Source organism: Microtus ochrogaster, chromosome 5, assembly GCF_000317375.1.
Source record: "Microtus ochrogaster isolate Prairie Vole_2 chromosome 5, MicOch1.0, whole genome shotgun sequence".
Lineage (NCBI taxonomy): Eukaryota > Metazoa > Chordata > Mammalia > Rodentia > Cricetidae > Microtus > Microtus ochrogaster.
This window is the reverse complement of record NC_022012.1, coordinates 52,971,547-52,984,605: the sequence shown is the minus strand read 5'-3', so window position 1 is coordinate 52,984,605 and position 13,059 is coordinate 52,971,547. Positions and strand designations below refer to the sequence as shown.

The following is a 13,059-nucleotide window of genomic DNA, read 5'->3' as shown; positions in this document are numbered from 1 at the left end:
GCACCCACACACTGAGACAATGGGGATGTTCTATCGGGAACTCACCAAGGCCAGCTGGCCTGGGTCTGAAAAAGCATGGAATAAAACTAAAATCTAGTTTTATCCAAGGAATTCCCAGGACTGTTATTGGAAGAACGTGGATGAGTTCATCTGTCCATCCTTGTGTAAACCTCACTTGGTGACAGATGAGGATGAAGATGAAAAAGGGGAGAATTGGGCTGTAGGCCTCAGCTATTTCAATATGTGATACACTTAGGAGCTTAAGAATGCCCAACCTTCTTGGATATTATGAAGGCGTATGTTTTCAAGATGCAATACAGAACACATTACATGTGACAGTTTTGACTGATGTATAATATTTTACTATTTGGCTATAAACCATCTTAGTTTTTGGTTGTATTCTCAACATGGGGCCCAGGAAGTGGTAGGGTAGTGATTCTCAACCATTGCAATGTAGCGGTACTTTAATACAGTTTCTCATGTTATGGTGATCCCAGCCATACATTTTCATTGCTACTTTGTAACTATAATTTTGTTACTGTTATGAATTATAAATATCTGTGTTTTCCAATGGCTTTAGGTAACCCCTGTGATAGGATCATTCAACCATAAAGGGGTCACAACCCACAGGTTGAGAACCAACTGTTGTATATGAATTCTAGTTTTCCTAGATTGCTAGTTTGGAGGCCCTTTACTTCCTATGATCTGGAGTAAATTTTTTCTGTACCAAGTTACATACTATTAGATGAATCAGAGGGAAAGAGAGGAAAAAGTAATTAGAATGAATATGTTACTGAGCGATTCTGTTTCTGTAAGTGCTATTTTCTGAGAGAGGAGATAAACCATTATCAGTCTTTGGGGGTATATTTATACTTAATAGAATTTATAAATGACAATGTTTTAGAATTTTTATAATAAATCCTTCTAATAAATGGTAATTGTTTTGTGTAGTATAGTGTTTCTAATATTTACAGAAATTCTTGCTTCCTTTTACAGAAGTCAGTATATGTCATAAACTTACAGTTTTCAGCTGTCACTTAGTAAAAGGTTCTTTCTTGTTTAGTCATTTCGGCAGAATGGTTTATGATTCATATGCATGTACAATTCATATATAGAAGCATAGAATAACATACATTTTTCTTTTTTTAAATGGGGTGTGATTTTATTATGTTTTTTATATTTTTAAAGGAAAACAAACTATATTTTTTCATTATACATCTAATCCAAGTTCCCACTTCCTCCCCTCCTCAAATTTCCTCCCCAATCCCCCACCTCCACTCTTATCCACTCCTCAGAGAGGGTAAGACACATTGCTCTGCGAAAGGCCCAAGGCTCTCCCTGCTATATTTAGGCTGAACAAGGTATCCATCCAAAGAGAATAGGGTCCCAAAAAGCCAGTAGAAGCTGTAGGGATAAATCCTGGTGCCGCTGCCAGTGGCCCCGCAGTCTGCCCAGCCATACAACTGTCACCCACATTCACAGGGACTAGTTGGACCTATGCTGGCTCCTTCCCTGTCTGGCTGGAGTTGGTGAGCTCAGGTAAACTGTTTCAGTGGGTGTCGCCATCATGGTCTTGACCCTCTTTGCTCATATTCTCACTCCTCCCACTCTCCAACTGAACTTTGGGAGCTCAGCCCAGTGCTCTGATGTAGGTCTCTGCCTCTGTTTCCATCAGTTGTTGAATGAAGGTTCTATGATGATATTTGAGATATTCATCAGTCTAATTACAGGGCAAGGTCAGTTCGGGCCCCCTCTCCCCTATTGCTTAGGGTCTTAGCTGGGGTCATCCTTGTGGATTCCTGGGAATTTCTCTAGAGCCAGGCTTTTTGCTAACCCCGTAATGGCTCCTTCAATCCTTGCTCTCATCTCTGTCCCTCCTTCATCTGACTATCCCATTCCCTCAAGTTCTCCTCCCCCTCTTCTTCTCTCTCCCCTTGTCTTCCACTCTTCCTACTCCCTCCACCCCCATGCTCCCAATTTTGTCAGGCAATCTCGTCTATTTTGACTTTCCAGGTAGATCTATATGTTTTTCTTAGGGTTCACCTTATTACTTAGCTTCTCTAGGATCATGGACTATAGGCACAATATCCTTTGTTTATAGGTAGTATCCACTTATGGGTGAGTACATACCATATTCACCTCTTTGGGTCTGGGTTACCTCACTCAGGATAGTGTTTTCTATTTCCATACATTTGCATGAAAAATTCAAGATGTCATTGTTTTTTTTTACCGCTGAGTAGTACTCTAATGTGTAAATGTAGCACGTTTTCTTTGTTCATTCTTCAGTTTAGGGCATCTAGGTTGTCTCCAGGTTCTGGCTATTACAAATAATGCTGCTGTGAACATAGTTGAACAAATGTCTTTGTAGTATGATTGAACATCTTATGAGTATATGCCCAAGAGTGGTACTGATGGATCTTGAGATAGGTTGATTCCCAATTTTCTGAGAAACTGCCATACTGATTTCCAAAGTGGTTATATAAGTTTGCATTCCCACCAGCAATGGAGGAGTGTTCTCCTTGCTCCACATCCTCTCCAGCATAAGCAATCATTGTTGTTTTTGATCTTAGCCATTCTGACTGGTGTAAAATGTTATTTCAGAGTTGTTTTGATTTGCATTTCCATGATGGTGAAACATCACCTTTCCCAATAACCACAAATAACAAAAATATCTTGGATAGGTAGGATCAACATTAAAAAAAGGCAATCCTACCAAAAGCATTCTGTAGATTCAATGCAATCCCCATCAAAATCCCAACACAATTCTTCACAGACCTTGAAAGAACAATAATCAACTTCATATGGAAAAACAAAAAACTCAGGATAGCAAAAAAATCCTGTACAATAAAGGATCTTCTGGAGGCATCACCATCCCTGACATCAAGCTCTATTACAGAGCTGATGTCATTACAGTAATGAAAACAGCTTGGTATTGGCATAAAAACAGAGGTTAACCAATGCAATTGAATTGAAGACCCGGATATTAATCCACATACCTATGAACACTTGATTTTTGACAAAGAAGCTAAAATTATACAATGGGGAAAAAAGCATCTTCAACAAGTGGTGCTGGCATAACTGGATGTCAACATGTAGAAGAATGAAAATAGATCCATATTTATCCCTATCCACAAACTCAAGTCCAAATAGATTAAAGACCTCAATATAAATCGGACCACACTGAACCTGATAGAAAAGAAAGTAGGAAGTAGTCTTCAATGCATAGGCACAGGAGACAGCTTTCTAAATGTAACCCCACTATCACAGACGCTGAGAGCAACAATAAATAAATGGGACCCCTGAAACTGAGAAGCTTCTATAAAGCAAAGGACACAGTCAGTAAGACAAAAAGGCAGCATACTTAATGGAAAAAGATCTTCACCAACGCCACATCAAAGGACTGATCTCCAAAATATATAAGGAACTCAAGGCACAAAACGCAAAGAAAATCTATATTGAGAATCAATCTTATTCATTGAAAATGACTGTGACATGAAATATCAGTGAAAGCAGGGAAGGATGAATTCCAATACTAATACGTGTGTGTGTGTGTGTATGTGTGTGTGTGTGTGTGTGTTTGTGTCTGTGAGTGTGTGTGAGTTTGTGTGTATGTTTGTGTCTATGTGAGTTTGTGTGTACTTGTATGTGTCTGTGAGTGTTTGTGTCTGTGTGTGAGTTTGTGTGTGTATTTGTGTCTGTGAGTGTTTGTGTGTGTGAGTATGTGTGTTTTCTTTGCACTTTGCTTCTGATGTTAAAAATATGTGTGTGTGCTCTTAAGTCAATTGAACTTCTTTTGTGAATTGTCTATTCCACTCAATTGTTCATTTATGGATTTCTTTTATACAACCACAGAACTAGAAGTTTCTGTCTTACTGAGAGTCATAAAAATAGAAAAGCCCTCACTTACCAAATCAAAAAAAGAACTAGAAATATCAGTTGAATGCAGCAAATTCCTGTGTCCAAGATGACCATAAAATATTCCTGTGTCAGTGATGTGACAGACTTTGGTGATTTTCCATGGACGGCCTCACCCTCTCTGAGGACTGAATGGGAGGTGAAAGGGAGAAGAAAACAGGCAGGGAGAGGTAACTGGGATTAGTATGTAAAATAAAAGAAGATTGTTTAAAAAATAATAAAATGGTTTGTTCCTTTCTAGTTTATGAAAGTGTGTCTTCTGGATTTCAGGAATGTTTTTGCTTCATTTTAGGAAGCATGCTCCTGTACAGACAGGAACGAGAGACTCTGAGCCCATGGGCTTTGTGATATTCCCTTCCTTGCCTTGCCATTATTTGATCATAATTATTAGTCTGTTCACAAACATCCTCCTGTCTATTCTTCATAAAATATAGTCATATAAGTACTCATGTCACATAAAATGCTTTATTAAACAATATTGCTTTTCTCTAGCTGAAATGTCTTTCCAATTTTATTTTCATAAAATAAATAATAAAGCCGAAAGAAACATTAAAAAAAGGAACTCAAGGAATTAGACATCAAAATTCTAAATAATCCAATTTAAAAATGGGGTACAGAACTAAACAGAGAATTCTCAACAGAAGAAACTCAAATGGCCGAAAGGCACTTAAGGAAATAACATAGTTTTCTTTCATCAGAGTGTGGTGTTAGCCTACTTGACAGTGATAGTACTGTTAAATTCCAAGTACTCAACTTTTAAAACCTTTTCATTGGGAAAGAAAAAAAAGACTTGAGAATGTAACCATCTTTATCAAATATTTTTATATGTACAATCAATATCATTATAAATATAAATCCTAAAATATGGAGTTGCTTACAAAATATGTATAAGAAGAAATTGGGTTTTAATTTCTTGAGACATGTTTTTAATGTGCTGTTTCAGGTATGAAGAGATAACACTCATTTTATTAGACTTATTCTCCATTTTTCAAATTATAGATGTGTTCACATGTTTTACAAGATATCTTAGAATACAATAGGCTTGTAAAGTTACTGAGCTTTAGAGCTGTGTGCACGGTAATGAGACTGGAGTTCTGGAAGAGCCAAGTGGAGCGTGGGTTCCACCAGTGACCTACTCGTGTTGCCTTCTAGGCTTGTCCTACAGAAGGTGCCAGCTGATTTCCAAGGAAGATGTTACTCATGATACAAGGCTTTTCTGTCTGATGCTGCCTCCAAGTACTCACCTTCAGGTGCCAGTTGGGCACCATGTTTACCTCAAGCTCAGTGTCACAGGTAAGGGGATTAGAGCCACGGTGGGGTGGAGTGGGGAACATGTTATTTTGTACAGTCGTCTAAGTTACTGGCCCTTTTGGACACCTGGCTTTAATGTCAGGAAGCCTCTGGGTCTGTGGCTGCAGGGTTGTGAGGATTGTGGCTTTGCTACTGATGACCTGGACAGGGAGAGAGTACACAGTGGTCCCCACAGGGAGTATCACTAGAAACAGACCTGTGTCCTTGGTATCTCCCAGGGGCTGTGCCACTCAGGAGATTTGAGTCTATAAAACTCAAAACAAGTGAATAGCTGGGCGGTGGTGGCGCACGCCTTTAATCCCAGCACTCGGGAGGCAGAGGCAGGCGGATCTCTGTGAGTTCGAGACCAGCCTGGTCTACAGAGCTAGTTCCAGGACAGGCTCCAAAGCCACAGAGAAACCCTGTCTCGAAAAACCAAAAAAAAAAAAAAAAAAAAAAAAAAAAAAAAAAAAAAAGTGAATAATTGCACATAGTTTCCTTATGTATGCTACCAGTTCAAGGTGTTCAAAACTGTGTTCCTTGCTGTGTGGATTATTTTTCCCTTATTTCGTCCTAAATCTCTTCATTTACTTATTTCAGTTACTCCAGTTCTTACGGATAGCCAACATTTCTTGGCCTCTTGAAGCTGCAGGCTCCTTACTTCAGTCTGTGTTTGTCTTATAGACTCCTTGCTGGGACTTGGTGTAGGTGTTCTTCCGTGATGGTGCCATGAGGCTCTTCATCATCACTAGTGCAGAGCCGCCAGGAGCTGTTGTCTCCAGTAGCATGGCTCTCAGCCAGAGAGCTTTTAGTTACGTAGGAGATAATGAGAACCACGGATAGAATTGTGGTCTTTCAAGTGTTTCATGACTCTTTTCTTTAGCACTTGATCAAATCATTTTACTTTTACAAATAAAACTTTCCATGACCTAATTAGATTATCATTCCTTTCATTCAGCTGCCAAAATAATAATTTTAGAACATTAAAACAATCTAAACTATATAAAATTAGAAGTGAAATGCCTCCTTTTCTTTCTCTAGTGCTCTCATTGTTGACCACTAACTGTTGCTAAGTGTGTGGTTTATATTGGAATTGGTCTGTCTTTATTATTACATCTCCATGGAAAACTTCGATGCCATTTTATTGTGGCCTGTTTCACAAGTTATATGTCTGTCTGGATTCATTATTATAGACCATACTTAGTTTTACAAAAATTTTACAAAAAGTCTGTATAATGGTTAAGCATTGGTTTGTTAAGATTATATCCTTGAATTGAAACATGGATGTGGAGCATCTCATTAAAGGTGTATATACATTAGTTTTAAACATGCACTGATAGCATCATAAAATTTTTATGTTTTATCTTCATTAAGAGATTTTTAAGTATTACACTTTTCTTTGTTTTGATTTTTTTTCCAGGTGCAGAAATAGTAAAGCCATACACACCCGTGTCTGCCTCCTTACTCTCAGGCTTTAGAGAACCAGTTCCTCCCCCAAATAAATACATCTACTTTCTGATCAAAATCTATCCTGATGGACTCTTCACACCAGAGCTTGATCGTCTTCAGATTGGTTAGTAATGTTGATTTGTAGCCTTGTTTGTACTGTAGATTGAATCAGTGAGTGGTCCTCTGTGATCTCCATGTGGGAGTGTGTTATGCACCTTAAACTCAGCGTGTCTTCTCTGTCTGGTACTCCATGTCTTCCATCTTTATCATTTGCAGCATCTCTGTTCATCTCTGCCCTGCTCTGGAGACTTGCTGTCATCTTTCCTCCCAACCCTGTGCTCTGAAAGCCTCCATCCTTTCCATTTTGTCCCCTAACTGATCTCTCACACAGCTCTAACTGGTGTCTTTCTCTTTGTGCATATCCCAGCAGCTTCTCCAGTGCCTCTGAGAATAGACTCACTTTTCTCCCCAGCTTTGAAGCCTCTAGCAGGTCTTCTTTACCTGTACTGCTCAACTCCCTGCAGGGCTTACAAGGGCTGCTAGGCTCTAGCTTTTGTGTTTGGTATCCTCATTCTTAGGTTTCTATAGGACCCTCTTCTAGAATATCCATCAGCCCTTCCTTTGCAAAGACTCGACAGATGAGCACTTCCATTATGAAGCCCTCCTTCTCGGAATCACTTAAGAACAGTTGCTCATGCTCTGTTTTAAGAGGAGCACACCGATTGTTTGTAAGATTGACATTTACAGGTAGAAAGTATCTTATTTCCAGGACTTAGCTTGACAGTTGGCACATACTAGGCTGTCAGGAAACGAACCTGGAAAGACTGGATAACAGATTATAATGTCTCTGAAGATGCGAAATCTTTCCTTCTTGTTTCTGACCCTTTCTCTGTGTTTTCTCATTTTTCCCTACCTCCTTTTGATTCATTTTGCCTTAATGGCAAAAATGTTCTTCCTCTTTTTCTGTCAGCATCAGCTCACAGTGGGGCCACAGGGTGGACTGTCACTGAGGTCTTTATGTTACTTCTGAAAGGCACTTTAGAATCCTGTAGTGTGATTGTTCCTTAGACTGTTAGTACTGTCTTGTGTAAAACTGAAGAAATTATAAGCACCCAAACATTTAAGATATAGTATTTAAATAACTTCAAGATAAGGGACAGTTTTGTTTTTTATTTTTCAAGTTATGTTGGAGATTTCTGAATGTACCCTGGTGGCGGTGTTCTTGTATGAGAGGTGTGGACAGTCCTGTCAGCCGACCCCCACAGAAACTAGGCAACTGCTCAAGAACAGTTGCTTTCTGATCTTGCTGTTTTCATAGGAATTAAGCTCATGATGGCTCTTCTCGTTTCAGCTGACAGATCTTTTTAAATCTTACTGGAGAAGTCATGGCACTGCCAATGTCAGGCTCCGGAATACATTTGTTTTCCATCTCGCCTGCCCAGCTGGGCCCTGTGGTTACTAACCAGTGTGTAAATAGCAAATATCTCTTCCCCTCCTACCTTATATTATTTACTCCTTAGTCTGATTATCGCCATCGAATCCCAACATATTTGGATATCTGATGATTGCCTCTGAAACTCCTCTCATTCTGTAGAGACTAATGTGGCATTCACTGGTCAAATGTCCATCCTGTCACTCATCAGTGCTCTGTCTCTGTTTCCCTTCCTGCTTTTTGTATTGTTTTGTTTTCTGATTTTATTTATTTCATTTGTTTGTTTAGGAGATTTTGTTTCTGTAAGCAGTCCCGAGGGCAATTTTAAACTATCTAAACTTCAAGAAGTAGAAGATCTGTTTTTATTGGCAGCTGGAACAGGCCTCACACCGATGGTTAATGTGCTGAACCACGCTTTGACTTGCATGCCCAGTCTCAGGTACGCTCCCTTCTCTCTGATTACTGTTACTCAGGAGGCTTTAGTGCAAGGCATTCCTTGTCTGTGGTAGGTAGTTCGTCTGCTCTCAGAGCCCCACTTGCCATGTTACTCTGCTCCTCCTAGTGACTGTGTTGCTGGCTTCCTCTGTCTCATTTCATGTTTTTATAATTTGGGCTACCCTAAAAGCAGTCACCAAGTTCCTTCAGACATCTCCACTTGTGCATATTTTAAATCTAATAATGACTTTCATTTAATGAGTTTTCCTTTTTTCCTTTTAAGGAAGGTGAAATTGATGTTCTTCAATAAAACAGAGGATGATATAATTTGGAGATGCGAACTAGAGAAATTGGCATTTAAAGATAAAAGGTATTGCACCTGTTAACTCAGGTTTAAGTTTTGCTGTATCCTGGGAAGTTCAGTGTGCTGGAAGCTAGAGCAGAGCTGACTGTTGTGGAATTCCTGGGTCCTCTAGTGAAGCCATCTCTCTGCCTGGACATGGGGCCGTTGCTCACCATCTCAGCAGCAGTTTTCAGTTTTAGCTGACGGAGTTAGTGGGCATTAATAACCCTGTCACTGGTTTTCTTTTTATGCTGGTGTTATCAATAGAAAGCAGATCTTGTCAAGCCGAACTCAGGGAAAAAGAAAGGCATGGCAAGAGCTTGTGTCATTACAGAAAGAAGAAAAACTGCGAAGCAAGGTCAGCTGCAAGCAGTACAAATTCAAGAACATTGAGCTAGACAGGCCACCGTACTTTCTGAGGCATTTATGCAATCATCTAGTCTCAGAATGCCAGGGATTTCTAAGTTGTAAGAATATCTGAGGTGATTATTTATGTTCATATAGTCTCATAAAAATCAAGTTATCAGTCCTTGAAAAGCCCGAACACCCTTAGGTGCCACCATCCCTAGGGCTGAGGATACAGGTCTTTGGCTCTTTGTTGTGTTCTCTGCTACTTCCCATAATCCTCTGTCTCCTTTAGTGAGTGGCTCATAAGTTACGGCTGTGACTTGAACATGTTTAGCCTTGGAGCACTACTGTGCACTACTGTTCTTAACCTGGCTGAAGCCTCTACCTCGGCATGTTTACTCTGCTGAGGCAGCTGAGGATGAATTCAGGAAACACAGATCACCAAATTCCAAGCTTCACACTGGGAAACATTGACTGGGAAGCTTGCAGACCAAACCCTAGTTCCCATATCCTCAGCTTTAAGCCTTACTGTTCCCCGGGGAAGGAGAGATGGCTCAGTGAGAAAGAGCCCTTTGCTGTGGCAGAGGACTCAGATGGTGTCTCACAACCATCCTTCACTCCAGTTCCAGGGGATCATGCCCTCTTCAATAGTCACCTGATGGATGTATACACATCCAGGCAAAACACTCATTCATAGAAAAAAAAAATCTTAAGCCAGGAGGGTGGTAGCACATGCCTTTAATCCCAGCATTTGGGAGGCAGATGCTCGTGGATCTTTGAGTTCAAGACCAACCTGACCCATAGAGTGATTTCCAGGACAACTAGAGCCACACAGAGAAACCGTGTCTCAAAAAACAAACAGCAAACAAATCTCCAAAATGCATAAATTAATAATCTTTAAAAATTAATGTAAAATAAGCCTGATCACTTGAACTCTTCTTTAGGAATTGCTTAGCTTCACGGACCTGTGCCTTTATCTTCAGACTCAAACAGTGGTGCCTCTCCTGCTTGCCCTGCTACACAGCTGGGGTCTGGGGACCATGTCAATGCTTTGGGAGTGTTTAGGATGGGTTAGAGGCCCTCTGTCAAGGAGAGAATGGCTTGCCTTACTAGAACCCCTGTTTTCTCAAGCATTTAAAAGATTTTAAATGGACATGGGTAGGGTTTAAAATAAATGTTTCTAGTAAATTTTTTTTTTTTTTTTTGGATTTTCAAGACAGGGTTTCTCCGTTGCTTTTTTGGTTCCTGTCCTGGAACTAGCTCTTGTAGACCAGGCTGGCCTCAACTCACAGAGATCCACCCGCCTCTGCCTCCCGAGTGCTGGGATTAAAGGCGTGTGCCACCACCGCCCGGCTCTAGTAAATTTTTGACAGAAGTATTGTTAAGTTCCTTAAAGAGAAATTTTACAAACTTTAAGAGATTTATTTGAATGACTAGACATTATCCTTTAGTACTAAGGGTTGATTCTGATAAACTGTCGTGAAGGGACATGCACCTGTGCACATGAGGTGTCCTTGTTTTGTCTTCATGACTGGGGTGTGGGTTGCTTAGGCTACAGTGTGGAGGACTGGTTTTTAGTCCTGCCTATAATTGTGCTCGGACTATTGAGCCTCACCTAGTCTATCTGATTACAGCGTATTTCTGTCACGCTGAGCCCTCCCTCCCATCATCCTCGGGGATGCTTCCATTTGGAGACAGGGTCTGGTGTTACTGTCTTTAAGATTTATTTATTTTTATTTATGTGTATAGTGTTTTCTTGCATATATGTAATTATACTACATGCAGGACTAGTGCCCAAAGAGGCCAGACAAAGGCATTAGATTCCCTAGAATTGGATTACAGTGGTTGTGAACTGCCAAAGTATTCTTAACTGCTGAGCCATCTCTCTAGCTCTTAGAGACTTTTTTTTTTCAATGGTCACAACTGGAGAAAGAGGGGCTACTGACATGTAGTTATTAAAGGCCAGGAACAGCTCAAAATGCTAGAAGTGTGGACCGGGAAAGCCCTGTATTATACCATGATTTTTAATAATAGCAGCATTGTGCTCTGTCATGTGAACATGCCCTAATTTTTTTAAGCAGCCTCTGCTGTTTGTCATGGTGAGAAGTTCTCCGTGCTCCCCTGATTACTTAGGATGAAAGTACTGAAGAATCACGGGTGAAAGTGTCCTCAGGCTGGGAACCTCCTGATAGAATCCTCAGCACAGAGTGACCCAGCAGCATCTCTTGATGGCATTGGTGCCTTTAGTTTTCCACTGGAACCGAGCAGGAAAGGAAAGACTGCCTGGCAGCTCACAATGGGCAGGTTGCTTCTATGCCCGAGAGAAGAGCAGGCATCATTGAATTCCTGTGCTGTCTGCACATGGCCCCAGCCCATACAGCCCCGTGATCCTGTTCTTGTGAGAGAGATGTGGGCTTGCTCCCACTCTGGGTGAAGCTCTCTTTCATCCAGGACAGCAGCCCCTTACAGTGACCTTCCATGATCTGTGCTGCCTTCCTTTCATTGTGTTCATTGAGTACCAGACTGTAGGCAGGAACAGTCTGGGAGTAAGTGCGGAAGGAGCTCATACCTCACCATGGTCCAAGTAGGTGCTTGTAGAGACGATGCCACTGGTTAGCCTTCTTTAAAAAGGATACTTTACTAGCTTACTAGTTTACTACTTTACTAAATTACTGGGTATCCATTGCAGATTAGAGCCTATTTACTCTCAATTTAGCAATTGTATTGTAGTTAAAAAAATCATTGGAAATCCAGCCATCTTTGGCTTTTAATTCACTATGGCAAAAAGGTGTTTGGATAAAAGATAGTAACAGTGTTTTAGTGAAACAAGAGGCCAGTTCAGTTTCCCAAATCCAAATGGAACCAGAAGTCCTCAAGTTTTAGAACTTGAGAGTTTCCCAGTGTTTGCGTAGACTTCACTGACTAGATGTCTAATCTGAAATCCTAGGTGCTCCAGAATCTGATAGAACATGATAGTGTCATGTTGGCACTCAGAATGTTTATGATGTTTGAACCTTTTGAATTGGGGTTTCAAGTGGGTGTGCTTACCGCTGTGTTTGGGGAGGCAGTTCTACGTAGTGTGGGTTAGAATTGCTGTGTAGACTTATGTGGAAACCTTGATGCTAAGAACTGAAGCCTGATCTGAGCTGTATGGAGATTGTGATTGATGGGGAAGTTTCCTCACCGCGTTCAGTGAGTGCCCTGGGAAGCCTTTGAGACTGGGCCTGTGTGCAGGGCTAGGCTGCTTCCCTGATCTCTGCCTGGTGCTCTTGCTTGTCTGCTGTTGCTGTGCCTGGCCTGTCAGTTCTTGGGAGTCTGACCCAGCTGTGACAGCGGCATTAAGGCCGCACTGTCAACCACAGTCTATTCTCACATTCGCTTCTTTGCTCCTCTCATCCAAAAAGCTTTTTTTCCCAGGGCTTAGGCTGATGCTTAGCGGTCCCTGAAGAAGCACAGTGAACTGGGTCTGTCGAGATGGCGGCACAGCAGGTGTGGCAGGACTCTGGTTTTCTAGCTTTTAGCTCCCTAAACTCTGAGCCCTCTCTAATTTCCACGTGTCTGATTTCATAATGTTTAAGTGCTTCTATATTTTGGCCACTAGGGATACAGTAACTAAAGATGACATGATCCCTGCTTTCATGGAGCTTCGGGTCTGAAGGCAAAGTAGACAATGGAACAGCGGACAGGGAAATGACAGACAGTGGAACAGCGGACAGGGAAATAGCGGACAGGGAAATGACAGACAGTGGAACAGCGGACAGTGGAACAGCGGACAGTGGAATAGCGGACAGTGGAATAGCGGACAGGGAAATGGCAGACAGTGGAACAGCGGACAGTGGAATAGCGG

At 41.2% G+C, this 13,059-nt stretch overlaps 1 protein-coding gene across 2 annotated transcripts in view; it reads left to right on the top strand.

Moving 5' to 3' along the window:
• Positions 1 to 13,059, top strand: part of LOC101980114 (cytochrome b5 reductase 4) — a 62,026-nt gene that overhangs the window by 43,550 nt on the left and 5,417 nt on the right. The window contains exons 11-14 of one of the 2 annotated variants that reach the window (XM_005347540.2): positions 5,068 to 5,208; positions 6,626 to 6,778; positions 8,375 to 8,525; positions 8,805 to 8,891. In XM_005347540.2, coding sequence (XP_005347597.1) covers positions 5,068 to 5,208; positions 6,626 to 6,778; positions 8,375 to 8,525; positions 8,805 to 8,891 — 532 coding nt within the window. The remainder of the gene's footprint in view (positions 1 to 5,067; positions 5,209 to 6,625; positions 6,779 to 8,374; positions 8,526 to 8,804; positions 8,892 to 13,059) is intronic. The other variant, XM_026779119.1, reaches the window with a different exon arrangement.